At 36.7% G+C, this 24058-nt stretch overlaps 1 protein-coding gene across 2 annotated transcripts; it reads left to right on the forward strand.

Annotated features, from left to right (window-relative positions):
• Nucleotides 1-634: 634 nt before the first annotated feature.
• Nucleotides 635-16979, forward strand: LOC140159009 (fanconi-associated nuclease 1-like). 2 transcript variants are annotated; one of them, XM_072182319.1, is made up of 15 exons: nt 635-744; nt 1872-3680; nt 4693-4833; nt 5989-6181; nt 7117-7251; nt 7860-7958; nt 8474-8608; nt 9049-9277; nt 9556-9720; nt 10985-11156; nt 11578-11681; nt 12260-12454; nt 13787-13915; nt 15027-15132; nt 16472-16979. In XM_072182319.1, exons 2-15 carry the CDS (start codon nt 1946-1948, stop codon nt 16498-16500), a joined length of 3567 nt encoding a protein of 1188 aa, XP_072038420.1. In that variant the 5' UTR covers nt 635-744; nt 1872-1945; the 3' UTR covers nt 16501-16979. The 2 variants fall into 2 exon arrangements, with proteins under 2 accessions (XP_072038420.1, XP_072038421.1); XM_072182320.1 differs by having other exon boundaries at nt 647-740.
• Nucleotides 16980-24058: the final 7079 nt, after the last annotated feature.

The raw sequence follows: 24058 nt of genomic DNA on the forward strand, positions 1-24058 counted from the left end.
GTGAATTTCAGAGAATCAACCAATTTTGCGCAAAAAAAGATGGGGTGGGGGAATGGGAATGCCCCTCCCCACCAGAGTGCCACCACTGCTTATGATAGGGTTTCCCACAACATGATGGGTTAATCAGTGGCGGCACTACTGGGGGGGGTGCAAGGGGCATTCCTCTTGCCCCCCCTGTTTGCCCCTCCCCTCAGTAATAACTTTTAACGAAGACGTTCCAGTAGTTGAAACTCATTCAAATGTATAGGATATGTATAAGCACTTCAGAAATGTCAGGGGTGGGATGCATGTAGGCCTACAGGTCAGAAAAGTTTTGTGTTCAGTAGAGCGGCCTACCCTCAGAACAATAAAATTTTAAAAAGGCAGGCTCCTCTCCCTTTTTCCAGATATCGTTGTGCGTTTAAACCGTATTGTGTTGTTTTTTTTCATCCATTTTTTGATAGGAAATAAAAAAATATAGGCCTAAAGCTATATTATTTTGATCGGCCTATAAAATATAAACTAGAAGCAGAAGGCCAGTGGAAATCGTTGTGACGGAGCTCCGAGGTGTGAGTACCTCGGGCTAGGCTAGCTAGGCCCTATATGACTTTTTAAAAGAATTTCTTGACGTTGTATAACTGTATTACGAGCTGCTTATAGTCATTGATGCCGCAGAGTAGAAATTTACTTGAAAAGTGTCGACTTTGCATTTCAAAAATACAGAACTTGGAGGCTTCTACCAAATCAATAATTGAAATCACGTAGGTAAGATAGTTTTTTTTCAGCACCAGAGACAAATTTTATCACAAAGATTCAAAATAGAAGCTCGGGCTAACTCGATTCATTTTTTAGCACCAGTACTATTTATTTTGACATGTATAAATAAATGTAAACATAAACATAACATCATGTAAAGCCATTAGGCCAAGTAAAAATAAAACATGTTTCACGTCCGGGTTTTCGAAAAAAGGAGGAAGAGGGGCTTTTTATTTTCTATTTTTTATCGCAAAATTGGTGTAAATACCCAGATTTCGAGCTGTTTTAGTGTATACAATAATGCCTGGAAAAAGGAGGAGGCCCTTTTTTATTTGTTGTTCTGAGAGTTACACCCCCTCTAATGATCACAAAACCTTCCTAAAATGTTTCTTGTATCTTAACAAGGCTATAGAAAGCATCCCAACTTCTTAGACATATTTTTTGAAAAGTTATAACTGAATTTCAAAAATAAAAATATATTTGAGGAAACCTCAAAAAAGGAAGCGGGAGGGGACGTGAAACATGTTTATTTTTTTATTTGGCCTTACATGTAGGTATACTAGCCACCTGTCTGACCGTCATTTTTAATAGACGGCCAGTTTGCTTCTGGGACGGGCAAAATTAATGCCTTTGACAGATGCTATATTATAAATTGTATGTTTTGAAAAGCTAATTGCCCTTTTTAGTAGGTCTAGCCAATGTGTAGTTCAACAAGGCCATATCCTGATATCAGCACATGTTTGAACTCTTTGAACCCCCAATGGGCTATAGATGTCTGGTAAATGTTTTAAAGGTCAAATTTGGACAGGCAATTTTATTCATATGACGGGCAACCCTCAATTTCTAGACCCTGGGTATGATAGGTGAATTCAAATTTGCCATCAAACCACATCATTTTGTATATCAAATTACAGCCCTTGAGTAAAGAAAGCCAAAACTGAAAACCGTTTTGTCATAGCACTTTCCGTAGCAAAGTTACATCTTGTCAAAGATTGACTTTCATCAAATAGATTCAGCTCACAAAACAGCATTTCGGTGGTGTTTCTAGATCTTCTAGATTCTCAATCACACCCCCTGTATTAGTGTTTATTATTGATATTATTATTATTACTATTATTATTGCTATTTTCAAACAGGGTATTCAGCAACCAGATGGACTAAAAAGAAGTTATGAACCTAACAACTTAACAAGAGACCTGTTGTAAAAGACATGGCACCTCACAAGAAGCAGACTTCAAAGCAGCGTGATGGGAGCCCGAAGCGAACTAATATTTCCGCACAAGACTTGGGCATTAGAATATCACCCGCCAGAACACCCAAGAAACTTCTAAGAAACAAGAAGAGAAAAGAGTTGATAGAGTCACTTTCACCATCACCAAAGAGTTCCAAAAAGTCTTCCAGGAAATCACCATCTACTAGCAAGAAGAGTACTGAAGCCTCAAGTAGCTCAAACACACAAACTATCCTCTCATTCTTTGCAAAAGCCAAACCAGTACAGTATGTTGAGTGTCCAGTGTGTTCAGTACAAGTACCAATGTCAAAGATCAATCAGCATCTGGATAGTAACTGCCTTACCATTGAAGAAAAGAGTGACAGTAGCGTTGTCACAGTAGAGAGTGGTGAAGATGCAGAAAGCAAAACTTTGTCGAAATCCAAGAAAAGAGGAAAACACAGCCTGGAATGTTCACCGGGTAGGAAAAAAGCAGATTTAAGAACTGATAGTAAAGATAAGAGAACTAGGCTAAGACTGAAGAAGAAGATCGAGTCCCATGCTCTCTATCAACAACCTATCGCTGTGGATAGCAGTGATAGTGTCGTGGAATCTGCATCAGAAATGCAAAATCAAAGTGATGTAGAAATTGTGTCAAATAGCCAACCTAAGAAAAAGGTTCATAGAGAGCTCTTTGGTGAGGATAATAACAATAAGTCATCAAGTGGTAAGATTAGAACTAAATCAAAATTGTCACTAAAGAGGAAACACAATGTGGAAACAGATGAGGCATCAAACTTGTCTTCCAATATGCAAACTAAAACAAAGATGGCAACAGGTGATCAGTCTCCATACTGGCAACACACCACTGCTTCATCTTCTGATGACTGTGTTGTTGTTAGAAGTACACCAGCTAAAGAAAAACTCTCTCCTAGCCAAAAGATATCTTTACGAGTTAGTCCAACAAAAAGAACAGATAATGCATCTTCAAACATTTGTGCCAGTAAACCTTCAGTTGAATTATCAGTGCCTGATTTATCGAAACAAAAGACTTCTTGCAATTCACCCATTAACAATATCCATAGCGAAGGAGATTTTCATTACAGAAGTCCCAAGAAGCTTACTCCTTATCGACCAATTTTGAAAACGGGTCATTCTACTAAACACAAAGGTCATTATCCGACCAGTACTGAGAACATTTCAGGTAAAAGAAAACATAGGACGAAAGTAAAGGATGAAGGAAGTGTGTCAAAACATTCAAAGAATTCAATTGATTTTTCTGAAGGAAAACAGTCACTCACTGCCAGTAGTCTGCCCAAAGTGAAGCCAGTCTCAAGCCCTACACAAAAACCACCACAAATATCTCCATACAAGTTAAACAACTCGCCTCTTCATAAAACCAAAGTTGACCACTCCCCAGCCAAGCCTGTGGACTCTCCCAGCACCATCAGGACATTATATTCTCCCAGCACCAGCAGGACGTTATATTCACCCAGTAGATACAAACCGTCAACCTCAACACACTCTACACCAGTGAATTCCCCAATGAAATCATCACAGTCTCTAAGCCCAGCTCCAAGTACTACCAGTAGCACTAACTCTCCGAGTAAGAGAGACCCGTACTACTTGGCTAATTTTAAACTGATCTTTCTGACGGTGTTGGGCCATGAGGATGATAGGAGTCTGTTTAGTGAGGAAGATTTGGCATATGTGAATGCTTTCAAAAATCTCTCAGGTAAGAAAGAAAGGTATACAATTGATTGTCTGATTATTTATTATTTGATTTATGCTGGTAGTAGTGTTTGGTAAAACAAAAACTGCAGGTGCTGAAGATGTAGAAGTTTGCAACTACTCTCCCTCAACTATCTCATCTCAATGAGTATCCAGTGCTGTACGGTGCGTCCATTTTAGTTGCATTGGTGTCTAGATTTTTTCTGATGCAACTAAACCTTCAATCCCTGGCGCCAATGGTGACCAGTTGTTGAAGCTTTTAATCGCCAGCAAGTAGGATATAGGATAGGTAAAAAGTTTAGTTTTTAAGTACTCAAGATGGTGTCAAAATCAAAAAGAACTTTGAATTTGATGAACTTTTTGGGAACAAGGAGAAGGAGGATGAAACAATCAAATCAAATCAGGGAATCCAACAGCTGTTGATACTATTTGGCTAGTAGTACTAGTGGTGTTATGTGAGGTCATATGGAACTGGAAATGGAATTAAGCCTAAGAAACATAGATTTAAACCAGTTGTGGCAGAATGACTTTGAGCGGTTGGAATACGATGAGTTGGCGCTTCAGTTTTTTAATTGGGAGCAAAATTTGGGCACCTAAGTTAGGAGCCATTGGCTCCTCAATCAGTTTTTGCACTGTACAGCACTGTGAGTATCAGTATCAGTTTTGTCAGCAGGACAGGATCACTCTCTGCATTTCACCAACTTCCGCACATAACTAATAAATGGCAAAGTTGTGCAAGCATGACATAAAATTCTTAAGGGGTGCAAACTTAATGATGAAGGCACTGCTTGAAGACTTCCACTGTTGATGAATTCACAACTTGAAAGCCTTAAGCGCAAATGTGGGTAATTTATTAGATTGCTTTGGGAAAGATAAATTAGGATGTGGCCACATTGAAGTACCTTTAGCACTAAGAAATATTAACTTGCATGATTTCTAATTTGAGCTATTTTCAACCCTTTATTAGTACTTTGTCAGAAAGTGAATATATTGATTTTTAATGCTTATCCCATTAGGTCCAGCTCAGCAACTCTATGTGCGGTTATTTCAGCGAAAACATGCCTGGCTCCGTGCAGCTAAGCTAGACTATCCCAAGATTGCTACAGACTTGAAACCTGTTATATCAGAATTGCAGGCTGTCAACTTCTTACAAGGTGGTATGTATTATCATTTAATATTCTGATGAAGGTGGAAGCACCTATAGATTGATCAGCTCGTAATCAACGGGCCTTATAACTTAATATCACTGTATTTTATTTTGAGAATTGCCTTGTGACATCTCGCCAGAAGTATAACAAATTATATTTGAAATCCTATACTTTGTCTACCGTCTTTTTAACACGCAAAATATAGACCAGGCAGATCCATTATATCCTTTTAAACGTGGGTCTACTTTTCGGCGTAGTGGTAAAACCTAATAATTCCCACAGATTACGAGCTAAGTATAAGAGTCAAAGCTGGATTTTTGCTATCAGGATTTTTAGATGGAGTTACTTTATTCATAGATGGAATTGTTGCATAAATTTACAATTGAATTTCTTAAACCCAAGTGTTTTGCAGACTTGCACACAGATAATGGAAATGAATTTGAAAACCCAAAAGTTAAATTTCATCACAGTTACAGCAAGTACATTATTTATAGCACAATAATATTAATTTGCAGATTTCTATTATTTTTTAATGCTTTGGTAACCATCTGTTATAATGGGCTATTCCAGATGTATTCCGCACCCCCCCTATGGAAGACACTTCCGGAATTTGGGGCTAAATTGACAGCCGGAATTCACATTTCAGGAAAACCCCATGGAAGACCCTGCCGGAATTGTGGTAATATGGCCAGCCGGAATTCAAGTAAAAGTAAATGTCTTCCATAGGGTTCCAGCTGAATTAGAACATTTTTTCAGTTTCCAGCCAGAATTCAAGTAAATTGTAAATGTCATTCATAGGTTAATCGAGATGGCGCGTACCATAAGTGAAGATCCTGCCGAATTGGAGCATTTTTGGCCATTTTCCAGCCGCAATATTAAGAAATATGAATGTCTTCCATAGGCACATCATGGCCTTTCACAATCCCCACTCTTGTTTTTTTTTTGTTAATTTTAGCAGCCGGAATTTCACCTAATCTCAATGTCTTCCATATCCTCCAGCCGGAATCTGTGTTAAAAATGACTGCTGGAATTCTAGACACATCTCAATTCCAGCTGGAATTGTATTTTTTTTAAATGTCTTCCATAGGGGGAGTGCGGAATACATCTGGAATAGCCCAATTGACCAACTTGTATCGTTATCTGTCAAATCTATTGTTTTAACAGAAAAAGAACTGAATGACATCGAGAAGGCACTGTACCTTCTACCTGCACCAGATGTGAAGACGCTAGCTAAATCATTGAGAGTATCAGCGGGGGGATCATCACAGAAGTCTGAGCTAGTCCCTGCCCTGTTAAAGCACAGCAGACAACAGAGGTCAATCTTCAATGTCAACATGCAGCAAGTAGTCATGAACAAGTGAGTCATATTTACACAACCAGGTGCCTCTATTATGGGCACCTTAAAACTCATCTACGTGTACTCTATTAGTGAGTTTCTACTCAGCAAGGGGTTGACTGGTGATGGGAGGTAATATGCAGTGATGGTCCCATTAGAAATGGTTTGGGTTGACTATGATGCAGGGTAAACTCACCATCGACTGTCAGCCACCTTTTGAGGTGGTTAAAATGGGTGATATGTGGTGATGTTATGCAGTAGAAACAAAATGAGGCAACGATACACTAGGTACACCGGAAGTAATTGAACAGTAATTAGCTCAAATACAGAGAGTATGATCCCAACCTGACCTAAAGCAGTTTGCTGGTCACAAAATCAGGCCTGTAACCAGGATTTATTTGGGGGATGATTTTTCTAAATTTGGACCTTTTTGGACTAGCGGGAGGGCGGATTTTGAAAAAGTGGACTTTTTTCCGAAATTTGGACCTTTTTTGACCAAAAAGGCATAAGAAATACAATTTTTGGGCAATTTGGGGAGGGGGCGCATCAGCCCCCTGGTTATGGGCCTGCACAAAACAGTTTTTCTGTACTTCTGTCCTCCCCACCAAATTTGTGGGTAGTGAATAAATCCCTGCAGTTTGTAAGGCAGTAGAAACAACACATAAAAATATGGGGGAATAAAAGTATGGTGATGCAAAATGATCAGTATAAACATGTTGTATGTGTATATACATTACCAGTATTTTGATAGCTATGTAAGACTTCACAATAAGTCCAGGAGCCATTTTCACTAAGACTTTGATCTTCAGTCTATAATTGATCAATTGCATATCACTTACATAAAACAATCAATCAAATGTATTTTTAACACATTTATATATATTCAAACTTTTTGTGAAATAGGCACCAAGGCAGTAAATTTTTATTACAATAAAATCCAAATATTTCTGTTGCAGGGTTCGTGGTCTGCTTGGTAGCTGTATAAGACTTAATAATGAACCCAGGACTGTGTTTAGTAGAATACTATTACTCTTCTCTCTTGCTGTCAATACGGAGGATGAAGAGCAAGCCAGCGGCGGACAAACACAAATGTAAGCTGTAAACTAAACTGACTGGCTGCTTGCCACTGAATTCCAACAGTACTGCTGATCAAGTTCCCATAAAGTATACTATTCAATGCAGGGCCAGGCCCAGGGGAAGAAAAAAAATTCTGGTTTGACATATGCCTATTATTAGATATGCATATCATAGATAATCTCTGAGTCTAGGAAATTTGTGAAGTGCGCAAAATAATAATTGTTTCACACCAAAAGTGACATATATTAAAAAGGATCTTTCATTGATCAGAATGGGTAAATGTTTGGTCCTCTGTATGTGTGTCCTTGTGCCATTTCAGGCCCTGCTTATGGGCATTGCCCCTCCCTATTACTCTCCCTTGTGGACAGGCCCGACTCAGGGTATCTGATTCTACAGACTTCCTTCAGTGAAACTTGCAACAGATTATTACCCAAGCATCTACTTGTTCCATGGTCAGGTCTGCAATTTGTAACTTCTTGCTTGACCAACATAGAGAATACTCTTTATTTTCATGATTAGTAACTACTTTGGAGTTTCCGTCTTCAAAAGGTGAAGTATGACTCAGAAGGCCTGAGGTGGTGATCTACCTAAAGTAACTATTGTTTGACTTGATTTCTACTAGGCAAACACTACTGATGGTTAACATGGGTCGAGTCAGCTATCCAACATACGCAGTGTTTAGGACAAGAAAAATATTCCGATGCAGAGAGGATTTGATCAGGTGAGAAAAAATTAACATTGTTACAATACAATGCCTGTTGTTGTTACTGTTGCAGCACCAGTCCAGTACCAGTACTCCAGAGTGAAGTAGCTACATGGCAGTGTACATAGGATGGCAGCAATAGTGTTCCCAAAACTAGATCATCATGCAAATTCGTAATTGAAACAGTACATGGGTTTTATTTTGTAATTGAAATAAGATATGTGATTAGGAAACAACAAAAGAACAAACAAAAATATGTGATTAGGAAACAACAAAAGAATGTATCATTTCAATAGAGAATCATTTTGAATGCATTTTTGAAAAAGTTCTAAGGATTATTTATGTATGGTTCAACAACAAGTGATTGAATATCATTGTCTCATGTTGTTTTGCATTGTGTTTAAAAAAAAGAGAAGAAAAAGCTTTTAGTGTACTATGCCAAACTCACAAAGGCTCTTCACAGAAATACTTGTATACTTTTAATTTCGTTCAACAAGTGACTGTTTTATATTTTTATTATGTAATGTGTGTAGGTATGAAGAAGCTAATCAGTATATGCAGGACATCCTAGCAGCAATGGGAACCAATGATTTTGAATTGGCTCTGCAGATTCATCAAGCTGCAAAGGAAAGATTTCAAACCATTCTAGAAGATGAAGACATTTCCAGGTTAGTGATACATGTATGCACAAAGGTTTGATTATGGCACATATGACCATTGAATTATATAGAAGAATGTGTACCTCATCATTATTACATACCAAGTTCTTAGTCGTCTATTTGACCTTAATATTTGATCATAGATGGAGAGAGAGAAAGGCTGATAGATATACAGATAGACAGACAGACTTTCTTCATGTTACCATGTGCAAATGCCACACCTAACTGCTTTCCAATATTGCACCAGTGCTATGGAATTCTGTGCCATTGGACATAAGAAACTTGAAATGCACATATAATTAAGAAAAACTGAATCATTTATACTAAATTGCAGATTCTGAATGCTATTGAGCATATCATTGTTAGGGATACTGGCACTATATACATTTTTTGATTGTATTGTATTATATTAACTGATGGTTTTGTTTCCTTTTTTTTAAAACTTTCAGACATAACCACTCTTTGCCGCCATTCCTGCGTCATTTTACGCCCTCATGGCTGTACACAAGATTGCTTTACTTAGGGGTTGAAATACATCAAAAGATGCGTAGCTATGGTGACGCTGTAGCTGGACTGAGGGCATTACTTGACCAGACTGAATACTGTATGGACAGTAGAGGGCGCTGGTGGGATCGTCTGGCGCTTAACTTAGATCAACATCTGAAAAAGCCAAACGAGGTATAAGTGTTTCAAATACCTCGTTTGGCTTTTAAAATAATTCAGTACTAAGAACTTTTTTGAAATTGTTTAATAGCTTTGATGAAGATGGAAAAGAAACTTTAAAATGGGTCCTTCAGCTTGCTAGAAAGATTCTTCCACAAATAAGAAGTAGAGCCAAAATTTGACACATTGGATATAAGTTTCATGAACCAAATTGTATCACAGGTTAAAACTGTGAGCCCAAGTAGTAAAATAATATATATAAGTACTTTAAAAAGTCACACTTTATATTTCAGGCATTGGATGCCATATTGGAAGGCTTAGCAGATCCCTTTGTGAAAACAGGGCACCATCTTGCTCTCCAACAAAGGGCACACAAGATCTTCAAGTCTCGTAGGAACAAGAAGTTACTTGATAGGCAGGATGAATTCACCTTTGATGAAATAAGAGAGATACCCAAGGTGAGACCGGTGATAAGGCAAAAAAAAACAAGTTTGTTTCCTGTAGCGCGCGCATTACGTTTTTTTTCAAAGAAAAAACAAAACAAAATGGAAAAATCACAAAAAAATAATATAAAACAATTCTGGAGTAAACATTTACACATTACACAACAAACGAGCATAGTGAAAAACTACTGGAGAAAACATCACACATTTTTTAATACCTTTTTTAATCTGCAGATTGAAAGGGGATCATAGATATTCTTGAATATGAAGAAATATGATATTTGTGTGTCACTGACTCACTGTAAATTCCCATTCCAATTTGCAGCAAAAAAGCTATTTTTTGTCATTTGAAGACATGGATCTAAAAAACAAACAAAAACACATTTCGCATTTGACTTTTTTGACCTGCTACAGGAAACAAACATGTTTTTTTGGGCCTAATAATTCAAAATCTATGCATCAAATTTTAAAACTGAAACAGAAAAAGTAAGTCAGTTGTGTGTTGATACCTTATTAGTGTGAATGAAAAAGATGTAGATTTAAAAATTGCATGTGGAATATTGCTTTTGCTGCTAGAGTACTTGGTCATCACTGGTCATTGGTCTACCATTACCAGTCACATAGAGAATGTTATGTTTACACTGGCTTGAGTAATCTTGTAATACAACTTTTGAATTGGCATCTTTTTCATTCAAAGGGTCACCATGGCAACAATTTTGGGCAGTTAGACAAATGAGGTATTGGTATTAAAATTTGCAGAACAGTTTTATTTAAATTTGATTCATAGTTTTTGAGTTAATATCTCCTAATTAGGGAGCTAGTTACTGTGAGTGATGTGTTTATGTGTGTGCGGAGATTGCCTGTGTGGAAAAATCTTCGCTTTTGATATTCATGACAGTGACATTTCTGGCAAGATTTGAACATTCTTTCTATATGCTTTATACTTGTTTAGGAGTGCATTTTCAGATCAGTGCTTAAATGTGTTAGGTTGTTTTTTAAAAGTCTGTGCTCACAGATGAGAACCCCTTATCAATTATCAAGTGCTCCCAGCAGGTGAATTGTTAACAACAAATTTTATGTCATATTTTATCATGAATAAAACCAGTTACGGCAGAGATTCTTGAAATTGAAATGCTTGCAAAAAGAATTTGTTAAAATGAGTTGGTTGATGTACAAACATTGAACATAAAATGCATAGAATACTATGTCAAAATTCTTGGAATGTTTACAAATGTTATAAGGTGACATTCTTGAAATTATTTTTATTTGCATCATCTAGGTCACTATCCAGGGGCAAGTATTGCCATTTCAAGCTCCTGGTGTCAAGAACACATTTGTGCGCAGACTACAAACAGGTTCACCTTCATCAAGAGTGAATACAGCAGATGTGGCTATATGTAGTGTGGAACAAGTGGCTTTGCAACATTACAAGGATTTGGGCTTTGAAGAAGGTTAGTTGTGTGCAAGTTGTATACAAGAATGCAGGTTCATTATACAATTCAGTTTGTAAAAGGAACTGACCCAGTGTTGTCAGCATGTGCAGGATTTTCTACAGAAACTTTTAGAATTGAAGTACTATACATTAGTTCGCTTCAGATTCAGTAGTGATGTCAATTGCTTTTTACACGGTTGCACCGCAAGCATGCCAACTAACCACCCTTGTATGCATGCATGTACACACTACACGTTCAACTTTATGCACGCTATTCGATACTGCGGCAAGCAAAATACGTCACTACTTAACTTGAGGTGAATCAAATTATATCATCGTTATTGAATATTTGAGACTTTTTATGATCAAAGTTAACATCACACATTCTTAGTTATTACTAGCAGTAACTGATCAATTTATTTGTGTATGCATCATTTTAGGTGTTCATGGTGAAGGGAGTGTATTTACAACTCTTATTTTCCTTCTGTTCTGGGACATTGTCTTTATGAGTGGAATACCAGATGCTTTCTCTTATCCCTACCAGGTGAGTCAGGCTTATTTATCAGTGTGGGGGTGTGTGTGTGAGGAGGAGAGGGGGGGGGGGGGTGTAAAATGATGATATTTTTATGTTCCTATCTGATAAACTAGGGATACACCTGCAAATGGGGATATCCACATTTTTTTACTATGGTAATGGGGCTATACAACCCCCCTAGAGGGCGCTAAAGGCATTAATTATACATTGGAGAGGTGAGATCCCCTATTACATCGGACAATATACAGTTATACACACATTTGATTCCATACTATCTGACTGGGGATATATCATACATGCACCCCAACATAGCATTAGCACAGATGTCCCTGATTCACACGTCTTAATAAGTAGGGGGAGGTGTGTGTGTTAGCGCTGCTTAGGAAATAAGTATTATTGATGTCATCTCAGGCCCACCATTAAACCAGAGCCTTTCATGGTAGCATATATGTGTATAATATGCTCACTTGATCATTAGAATCCCTGACTATTTTGAGGTCATTTTGACAATGGCTTATGTTAAAATAATTCTACATTATTGTTGAAATCCTAAACACAGACAAGTACTTGTATGGTCTCTTTTACAGTCTGCTCCTTTGGACATCAGATACAGTGCTTTCTATGAGTGTCGCAAAGAAGTAATTGATGAGAAGCTACAGGAGTTGAGTGAAGCAGATAACACCACATTACAGACTTTGCTGGAGTCTAGTTGGAAGGAGCATGAAGGAGAAACGTCAGTTGGTGTTAGCTGGGAACTGTTTCGTGATATCGACCATGCTAAGGTGGGTATCCATGTGGATGGTATAGGGCTGTCGACAGGTAGAATTTTCATTGTCGACAATCATCAAATCTCAAGATCCGATGTTGACAAAGTCACAATATTAAGTTCAGAGACCATGTTATGCATCGTTTATTTATGTCAAAATATTAATAAATAAATAAATAAATAAATTTTGGATTTAAAAAGCGCCTTTCTCCAGATCTTAGAGGACTCAAGCGCTGTAATTTCGCTGCAATGGTGAATCATCACAATCAGATCGCATCAACTAGGTTGCTGCCGAACGGCGCACACCTATCCGCATTTAGATTGTAACATCCACCAATTATTTGTGCAGCTCCCCAAATTCCATTGGGTGAAGGAAGTTTTTGATAACCAAACAACTAATTACAGATTTTTGCGATACAGGAGGAAACCGGAGATCCCGGAGAAAACCTGCGAGAGCGAGCATGGAATCGGGATAGACCAAGTGCACATGAGTCCTTGGGCTGTGCCGGGGCTTGAACCCGGGACCTCAGTGGTGCAAAGCGAGGGAATTACCGCTGCGCTAACTCGCCCTCCCTATATTACCATATACCCAATATAGGCAATTATAGGCATTATCAGGATATTGGAATTTTTAATTTAAAGATAATCTCCACCACTTTCGAATGAAATAGAAGACTGATGCTGTTATTTCATAGTATATAATGGGGATATTAAGCATATGTTATGCTTTATATCTATGTTTTTGAATGATTAGTTTTTGTCGACAATTGGTCTATGCTTGTCAACAGTCTGGCAAATTGCTTTGTTGACAATATTGTTGACAACAGCCTTGTCGACACCAGCCCTTGGATGGTAGTATCCAAATAAAAAGAAACTGTTTTACATGAGTTTTATTTAGAGTTTAGAAGAATAATTGATATGGGTCAAAATTGTGAGAGAAAAAAGTTTCTGCCCGAAGTAAAGAACCACAAGACATACTGCAATATTTAAAAGATTTTTTGTTGCGATGCTAGAAAAGTAATCCTGTTAGTATATCAATTTTCATTTACATTATAAAAACACTAATTTGGTGGCAATATATGACCTGCTCCCAGAAAATTGACACAATAACTTCTTCTGAGATATTCTAGATTTGAAATCCTTATTTTGTATCCTTTAAAATCATACATAGGGTGGCTCCTTGCTTTGGTCTTCAAAATCAAAATTTTCATTGAATTTTGTCATGTTTGATGGACTGTATCTTCTATAGTGCCCCAGCAACTCTATGCTCATTTTGAGAGAGCAGGTCACATATTTTTGTGGTGTTTTTTTCTTAAATCAAAGATATATTGTTTGCTTGCTTTTTCAGGGATTGTTGGTATGTTTAGGAGGGAAAATATTATGTGCAATAGCATCTCGTATTCTGAAGAACCATCGTCACACGAGGGCAGGCATGCCTGATCTGACAGTATGGAGCACCAAAACCAATAAGTACAAGGTATGTAACATTGTTTGGTTGGAAATTCTTGATATTTGAAGTGATTATTGTTTGATTGTTGTTGTTTTTGGGAGCAACCATTGGACATTTCCAGTGGGCTATTACAGTTTAATTCTGTACACCCCTATGGAAGACATGACCTTATTCTTCCACACAGGGTGTATGACTTTCAAATGGGATTATCAGACTGGGTGATTCTATTTGAAATTCCCACTCCCTGTGTGGGAGATTAAGATCATGTCTTCCAGGGGGTGTATGGATTTCAACTGGAATAGCCACAACAGTACTAATGATGTGGTAAGACCTTCATGGTTGCCAAATTGGCACAGGGTGTACGTACAGGTTTGCATCATTTTGCAGTTCACTGTTTTCACCAGCTAATTTCGTCACAGTTTGAATTATATTGGAATGCTGATGCAGCAATTTGTTAATTGTTAATTGTCATGGTCCAATACTATATTATTTGTGTATTTCACATACATGGAGGAAAAACAGATTATAATTGCATATTGTGACATTGTTGCCAAATTATATACAGTAAGCCAAAGAATTAAGGTACCAGTTATGTTCACCCCTGTATATCCTAAATAAAGACAAATATGTCCAAATTAAAACAAACAGCCAATGCCTGTACTCTTTAGCTCTGATTTAAGACCTTATTGAGAATTACAGAAACGGTGATCTAAAACCTAATAAAGAAACAAAATCAAAAGTTGCACTTTTTTGTTCTAAACAATGAAAGCACGATGCTAGTTGTATGTGCTAATCAATGGAAGCACGAACGCTAGTTCTCTTGTTCACGAGCGCTTTCTTAACAAATCAATAGCCTGCAACAGCAAACTGCAACTTTTAAATTGGCATCTTCTTGGGTTTTTGGATCGTCATGTCTTTATTTCTTGAACAATTTTAACCAATGAGGTCTTAAATTCGAGGTAAAAGATGCGGCTATTGGCTGCTGGTTCCAATTATGACATATCTGTCTTTGGTTAGGATATACACTGATGAACGTAACTGGTACCTTAATATTTTAGCTTACTGTATATTTATTACTTGCATGAGCAAGGTCAGTCATTATTACCATTACTTTTCTATCCTTGCTTTTTTTTTATAGGTTGTTGAGGTGAAAGGGCCAGGAGATAGGCTGTCTCAGAAACAAATTTTATGGATAGATTATCTTCTTGGAATTGGTGTGGACACAGAAGTTTGTCACGTTGAAGGTAATGCCTCGTCTAATAATAACACTACTATAGTCTACGAGTCAGTAAAGTAAAATTAAATTTTGTGATTTTCTCAAAAACTGTTAATATTTGCAGTAATCTGTTATGCTAGTTGGATTCCTTGTATCATTTCCTTTCTTATAATATATACTCTTATATTATTATTATTATTATTTATTCTTTCTTTATTGAGGGTAATACTGCTTCAGTGACAAGCACTGCTTTTCAAGCAGGCCCTCATTGTATACATGTTATAGCAACAAAATATATTACGATACACAATATTTACAAAAATAGCATACATAATATACTAGCATTACAAATAAGTATAATGGTATCATCAAATACAAGAAAATTATAAGTACCATGATTCAAAATACAGAAATACAATAATTATATTTACACAAAAAATAAGCAAGCAAATGAACAAAATGTAGATAAAGACAGGCCTAAATTTCTTTAATTTTTGACTGAAATTGGCCTAAAGTCATATTTTCCATCTGCGCTCTTACTGTCGGTGGCAAAGAATTCCATGCATAGTTCTCATCATTACATTTAGAGATACAATAAAAAACAGTATCTAAATTACTGACTCGAGGAAGGTATACAGACTATAAGTGACATTGAAATGGCCTTTTAGTTCCTCAGAATTATGCCCATTATTCTGTTGTATAAATCTAGTGACACCCATGCACCCATGTACTCTCTGAAATTGGCCTAAAGTCATATTTTCCATCTGCGCTCTTACTGTCGGTGGCAAAGAATTCCATGCATACTTCTCATCATTACATTTAGAGATACAATAAAAAACAGTATCTAAATTACTGACTCGAGGAAGGTATACAGACTATAAGTGACATTGAAATGGCCTTTTAGTTCCTCAGAATTATGCCCATTATTCTGTTGTATAAATCTAGTGACACCCATGTATTGATAGACAACTATTTATTATGCCCTAAAAGAGTATGAAGATCACCGGTTCCCAAACTCCGGGCCATGACCCTATTGGGGATTGTGACCCTTCCAAAAGGGGTCGCGGGGCTTGCCAGAAAAATTAAAAAGAATACATCTAATCTCTGTGCATTAAAATGGTTAATTTTCACACACTTTGTGCAAATTTGTCCCAGTAAAGTCATTCTAGAGGCTGATCAGCAGGAAATTTTGCCCAGTACACCACTGAGTTAAGTTAAGTCAAGTAACAACATTTGTATTATGCTGTGGGTCGCGCCATTTGAAATTTGGGTCACTGGAAAAAAGTTTAGGAAACCCTGAGGTAAAGTCATGCAACCATATCCATGTTTTGAAATTACTATTGTTTTTTTTTCTTCTTTTCTAACAGCATCTGGAAAGAGACTGCGCGTCACTTGAAACATCCATCACATTATGCTGATAATCGAAGCAGGAAAGCTGGAAGTAAAAATCAACTCCTGTGGATATGACATCAATCATGAGGGCTATCCGTTGGACATATGTTGGAGTGTTCCCCAAATTAGCCATCAACATGCTTAAATATGTGATATGATAGAGGGAAATAAGTCTAATAATGCAAATATTCAATGTGGTCACATTTGAATATGGTCAATATCCAACTCATTGTGCTTGTTCTTGCTTGGACAATGTTGTGAAAAGTAAATTTTCAGATTTTTGCATCATTTAATTGACTTTAACCCCATGAGAACTACCTGCTAATTGGCCAAAATGAATATTGTGTCAAATTTTGAATCAATCAAAGAGGGTATTAATAAGATCATCTGCAAATGCAAGTTTGACAATAAATAGTTAAAAGCCAAATTTAATAGTTTAAAGCCAAATTGAATGAAGCTGCCATGTTGGCAGCAAACAATAGAGAATATGTGACGTGTCATGTCAAAAGGAGACACTTTTGGGCAGGACCGTAAATGGAGAAATAGCCAAAAATCTGCCGGTGGGTGGTTTTTTCACAATTTGGGTTTGTTGCGAATTTGTGATGTTATCAATGTTAAAAATATTGTCTGATAGTTTCAGACCGGAATATAACTGGCATCTTGTACTTTTTGAGACATTTTTCAAGTTAATTCCTACTCTCAACATTGTCAATGATATTTATAAAGGCCGCTATCTCAATTTCCAATTTTATAATACCATAACTTCCCTACTCAATATATTCGCTTAGCAATGTCCGATTTCATTGGGGAAAAAGGCGTTGTAGAGCAAAATATCTCTATATTTAAGACATGTAAAAACCTCAAAATTCATAACCTGCCCAAAAGTGTCTCCTTTTGACATGACACGTCACATATAAGGCTTTGAATAATATTATTGTAATCATTTCAATTCAAAAACTTTTGGTAACATTGCTTCATATTGGGCCATTTGAACCTTGTTGAATAATTTGGAATTAAAAACCAAATTTGACAGTTAAAATTATTCCAAATGTAGCCATTTTCATCCATATAAAATAGTATAGGTGTGGAATTCTAAACATAATTGTCTAATTTTAAGCCAATTTGTGCATTATTCAGCTGGATTTTATCAATTTTGAACACAAAACTAGCAACAATTTCCAGCTTGATTGAATCCCATGGGGGTACTCAGGACAAATGACCGTACAGGGACGTGCCACAAACATGGGTAGCATTTTCGTCCTTTTGGTATATCAATGACCCCTTTTTCTACACCAATTTTGGTATATAAATGGGTCCTTTTTTCAAAATTCTTTCAGAAAATAACCCAATTTTGCCTCACTGTAGCCAAAATTTGAAATTTCCCCAAAATTTGAGGGAAAGTTGTAAAAATTAAGACAATTTGTGTTAAATTTGGCAGAATTTTCTTGACAAATTGGTATATTGATGAGTCCACTTTCAAATTAGCACACCCCTACCCAACCCAAATTTGAGTACCCCTCCCCGTATTGAACACAAAGTGCAACTGGAATTGAGATGGTAGTAAAATCTTTCACAAGGGGTGGGTGGATTTTAAATGGAATGGCCCATTTGATCATCCATGGTGTTATGTTGTTACAGTAATGTTAGTCACAATAACTTGATAGTTTAATCACATATAGTTTATTAAAAAATTTATGAACAAAATAACAATTTTAATAGTTTAACCATGATTGTATGTTAATCTATACATTCATTTATTTCTATATATAAGAAATATTTAACAACATCAAGAAATATATCAATTACAAGAAAATACAAAAGACAAAAAAAAAATATGGTGGATAATTTGTGGTGATTATTATGGAATAAAGCTAAATTTATGAATATTTAGATTGATTCCATTCATGAATAGTTTAACCCTAATAACTGTCCTTGAAAATGAACCAAATAACATTTTTATATTTGAGGAAAATGGTTGTTTGGCTATGAAGTTGCATACTAATGTAATTGTTTTTGCTTTAAGTAACAACTAGAGTTGTGTATATTCAGAATCTGGCAGTAGCCACAAGGGCACCCTTTAGCAAATCAAGTTGTTGAGGTCAAAGGTCACACAAGGGGATTAAAGTTTTGAAATGCTTCAATCAAGTTTTATCACAAGTTCTTTCTCAGGTGCCAAGGAGTATAACTTGATTAAATTTATTTTGCATTAGTAAACAACTTCACAGTCATACTGGGTCATCGATGATCTCTATCCTCGACTATTAATAGTTTAACCTAGAATCACAGATTGTAAATGATCCATGGCCTTGGGTGAGGATATGTATGAGGTGTCAAAAGTTATTTAGGGGTCATTTAAGGTCATTGTAAACAATTGTTGGTTCTACATGAATTTTATTCGATCAAACGTATTGTTAGAAAAAATGATGTAAAACAATTATAACAGCCAAAATTGACGATGTGAAAGCAGGCTTGCCAGAAAAATAATTTTGTCTTCAGCCTCATTAAGGTTTTATTCATGGTGCATGTAAAGCTTCAATGGACACAATCAGGTCATAGGGGCTGTTCAACATTATCACTATTTCCCCATGCTCACAATGCATATGTATGAGGGGAGGAGGGGTAAAAACTAAACGATTGAAATAAAGTATATAAATGGCAATATTTCCCCCGGGAAAATGAAGAAATTTCCCTTATTTTTTTATGTATACCTTTAGGAGAGAGAGGGTTGAAAAAATATATAAGCTTTGTATGTATGGGAAAAATATTGAATGATCCCTTACAGGCACAATCAGGAATTCACTTAATCAGAAAATAATAAAATATCATCAAAAACAGTTTTGAAAAGAGTGTAGGTGTGCTTGTGTTAAGTGATAGGAATAAACACAACCTAATAAGGATCGCATTTTAAAGTTTGTGTGACTTATAATTGGCAAAAAAAATAGACTCATAACATTTTGTATCGATATAGAATGGTATACACAGAGTTGGGCGCAGTACTTAGCGTAAGTGCTGTACCCAGCTGCATGTATGCCATTCTATATTAATAAACAATGTTATGAGTGAGTCTATTTTTTCCGCCTTTTATAAGCCAAACAAACTTTATAGCACAGTACATATGGTGTGTGTTGCTATCTACCCCTGATAACACATTACATTATATATGATGTATGCTGCTATCTACCCCTGATAGCAAAGTACATTATTATAATGTGTGCTCTCTACCCCTGATAGCACAGTACATTATATGTGATGTGTGCTGTTACTATACCTCATAAATATTTATTAGGTAATTCAGACATCTTATTGGTTAATAACGCCAGCGTCTGAGTATGGTATTTTGACTACTTCCCCGCGCCTGTGAAATTACGCGCACGCGGGGAAGTAGTAAACACTTCCGCACCCCTACTACCACACGGTGTCTCGACCCTCTGGCGTCAGCGTTCCTTCAGCGTAGCATTATGTTACACAACGGCGATTCTGCAGATGCGTTTATCGTGAAAATGGCGTCTGCTGCAGTTATTTTGCCGAGATTACTGATGGATAATATCACGCGAATTTGACGTTTTATGAAACAAAATGTTATTTATGGAAAGTTAAAAAGAAAAATAGAAGAATATAGGTCAAAATGTAAATATTGATTGAACAGAAATCCTCCAATAAAATCAGGTAAGCAAAATATTAAGCTTATTTACCATGCCGGCCGGCACATTGACTGGTGTGTGTTTTGACTTCTGTTTACGATTTTACCGTGATAGTGAAAATATTTATGAGGTATAGTAAAACAAATACAACATGTTCCATTTAGGGAAGTATTCAAAACTACTGGTCCCTCGGTGTTGGATGATTTGACTACTTCCCTCCGCTGGCGTCAGGAAGTAGTCAAATCATCCAACACCTCGGGACCAGTAGTTTTGAATACTTCCCCTCAAAACATGTTGTATTTGTATACTATCTACCCCTGATAGCACAGTACATTATGATGTGCTGCTATCTACTCCTGATAGCACAGTATATTAAATATGTGTGCTGCTATCTACCCCCGATAGCACAGTACATTATATATGATGTGTGCTGCTATCTACCCCTGATAGCACAGTACATTATGTATAATGTATGCTGTCTACCCCTGATAGCACAGTGCATTATGTGTGCTGCTATCTACCCCTGATAGCACAGTACATTATATATGATGTGTGCTGCTATCTACCCCTGATAGCACAGTACATTATATATGTGTGCTGCTATCTACCCCTGATAGCACAGTACATTCTATATGGTGTATGCTGCTATCTACCCCTGAAAGCACTGTACAAATGGTCTGTGTTGCTATCAACCCCTGATAGCACAGTACAATATATTATGTGCTGGCATCTACCCCTGATAGCACAGTACATTATATATGTAATGTGTGCTGCTATCTACCCCTGATAGCACAGTACATTTTATATGATATGTGCTGCTATCTACCCCTGATAGCACAGTACATTATATATGTGTGCTGCTATCTACCCCTGATAGCACAGTACATTTTATGTGTGCTGCTATCTACCCCTAATAGCACAGTACATTATGTATAATGTGTGCTGTCTACCCCTGATAGCACAGTACATTATGATATGTGCTGCTATCTACTCCTGATAGCACAGTATATTAAATATATGTGTGCTGCTATCTACCCCCGATAGCACAGTACGTTATATATAATGTGTGCTGCTATCTACCCCTGATAGCACAGTACATTATGTATGTGTGCTATCTACCCCTGATAGCACAGTACATTATATATGATGTGTGCTGCTTCTACCCCTGATAGCACAGTACATTATATATGTGTGCTGCTATCTACCCCTAATAGCACAGTACATTATATGTGATGTGTGCTGCTATCTACCCCTGATAGCAAAGTACATTATGATATGTGCTGCTATCTACTCCTGATAGCACAGTATTTTATGTGTGCTATCTACCCCTGATAGCACAGTACATTATATATGTGTGCTGATATCTACCCCTAATAGCACAGTACATTACATATGATGTGTGCTGCTATCTACCCCTGATAGCACAGTACATTATATATGTGTGCTGCTATCTACTCCTGATAGCACAGTACATTATATATGTAATGTGTGCTGCTATCTACCCCTGATAGCACAGTACATTATATATGTGTGCTGATATCTACCCCTGATAGCACAGTACATTATGTATAATGTGTGCTGCTATCTACCCTGATAGCACAGTACACTATGTATAATGTATGCTGTCTACCCCTGATAGCACAGTGCATTATGATGTGTGCTGCTATCATGATGCAGTCATGTCTACAGTAGAATTCATCTCGACCTTTGCAGGACTTAACCCCATTAAAGGCTATTAAACCAAGATAACACTCATTGAAACAGCTCAATCAACTGATTAAATCGGATCTTCTCTGGTTGTGCACAAGTGTCTGTTTTCATGTGCGATATCGCAATAAAGCTGGTATTATAGCTTCAGTTGGGTAACCGATTATAAAGGAAACGAAAGGAAACAATGGTATGTGTACCTTTGTTCACGAAATGAGACAATGGTCTGCTTTTTGTAAACCAGCATTCTTGAAAATGAGCAACATAATGATTGTTGACTTAACACGGTTTGGAAATAATTTCTTCATATTTTTGGTGTTATCTGTCGTTTACATATCCTTCCTAAAACACAAAAGTGCGACCCTCTCCAAACACCTAAATTAGCTAAAAATTAAGAAAATGATAAAAAACTATATTTTCTAGAACTTTAGAAGAGTACTTTTAATATTGGCCGGTTATTTTTCACACAGCGACGTTAACTAGTCATATCCCCATACTTTTAACGTAGGGCTATTTGTAGAGGTCACGCGTCAATGGGAAAGAGCACTGTGTATTGTGTATAGGAAAACGGACAGTAACTGCAGTATGTCTACCCCTGATAGCACAGTACATTATATATGTGTGCTGATATCTACCCCTGATAGCACAGTACATTATATGTGATGTGTGCTGCTATCTACCCCTGATAGCACAGTACATTATATGTGATGTATGCTGCTATCTACCCCTGATAGCACAGTACATTATATATGTGTGTTGATATCTACCCCTGATAGCACAGTACATAATATGCGGTTTGTGCTGCTATCTACCCCTGATAGCACAGTACATTATATATGTGTGCTGATATCTACCCCTAATAGCACAGTACATTATATGTGATGTGTGCTGCTATCTACCCCTGATAGCACAGTACATTATGATATGTGCTGCTATCTACTCCTGATAGCACAAAACATTAAATATATGTGTGCTGCTATCTACCCCTGATAGCACAGTACATTATACGAGGGTCAGTCAGTATGTAATATTACAAAATGCTATGAAAATTCATATGAATTTTAATGGATGATCTCAACCTGAAATGAACAGAAAAGTTTTAAAATAAATTTCTCATTCAAACGATGACCTCTCTCTCTCTCTCTCTCTCTGTACTCTTTGTATAAATGTAACAATAGTAGAATAACAGTTATATTAATTTTAAGCACGGATTCAAATATTTTCTAGGGAGACTCCCGTTTTAATGTTTGGAGATTAGTCAACAGAACTGGCAAAAAAACTTAAATTTCCACATTTGCTATTTTTGGCAATATCAAGATTTTTATAGAAAGAAAAGCCTTGTTTTTGTCAAAAATAAGACATATTTGACCACGCATTTTAAATAAACTAAAACCGTTACAGCCCAACAAACATAATTTAATGAACTGGTAGTTTGTGTTCTATTACTGTTCCAAAAGGCAGCATTCTCCATACTTAATTCCCGAGAAAATATAAAAAATACAACAATACCTCATTTCAGCCTCTTATTTCCCTTAACAAAAACGACTCAATTTCAGCAGGTAACTCTAGACCATTGATTTTATGCTAATGCTGTTACGTAATCATGTGTGTGATATAATATTTAAATGTGTTGTTTGAAAGACAAAGGTACAATGTTTATGTAATCATTGAGAAATGCCATGAAAACAATCCACATATGACGTCACAAGTCAACTCTTATTACATACTGACTGACCCTCGTATATGATGTGTGCTGTTATCTACCCCTGATAGCACAGTACATTATGTGTAATGTATGCTGTCTACCCCTGATAGCACAGTGCATTATGATGTGTGCTGCTACAGGGTGTCCCAAAAAAAAGAGGCCCCTCATTGCGCCCTCTTTTTCTCCTATTTCAGAAAAGTTGATCAAGTATATGTTGGTATGTAAAGAAGCCTTTACCCGTTAGCTTTAATAAACCGAAACATTTATTTCAATCAGCTCATAACTTTTGAAGAAATGTATCCGTTTTTCACTCTGTCCACGGAGGAGGTTGGGCTACTTCAAAGATTGAAAAGTGCATATACCATGCATGAATATAAAACATTCCTCGATGATAAATTTATAAAATAACAACTTTATTTTGGGGAATGGGCTTTACCGGTGGGTTTTATGGGTTATGGATTTTGTTAATTTGGGCGAATTGATGTGGGATGTACTTCTTTTGCTATACT

Source organism: Amphiura filiformis, chromosome 8 (assembly GCF_039555335.1).
Source record: "Amphiura filiformis chromosome 8, Afil_fr2py, whole genome shotgun sequence".
NCBI lineage: Eukaryota > Metazoa > Echinodermata > Ophiuroidea > Amphilepidida > Amphiuridae > Amphiura > Amphiura filiformis.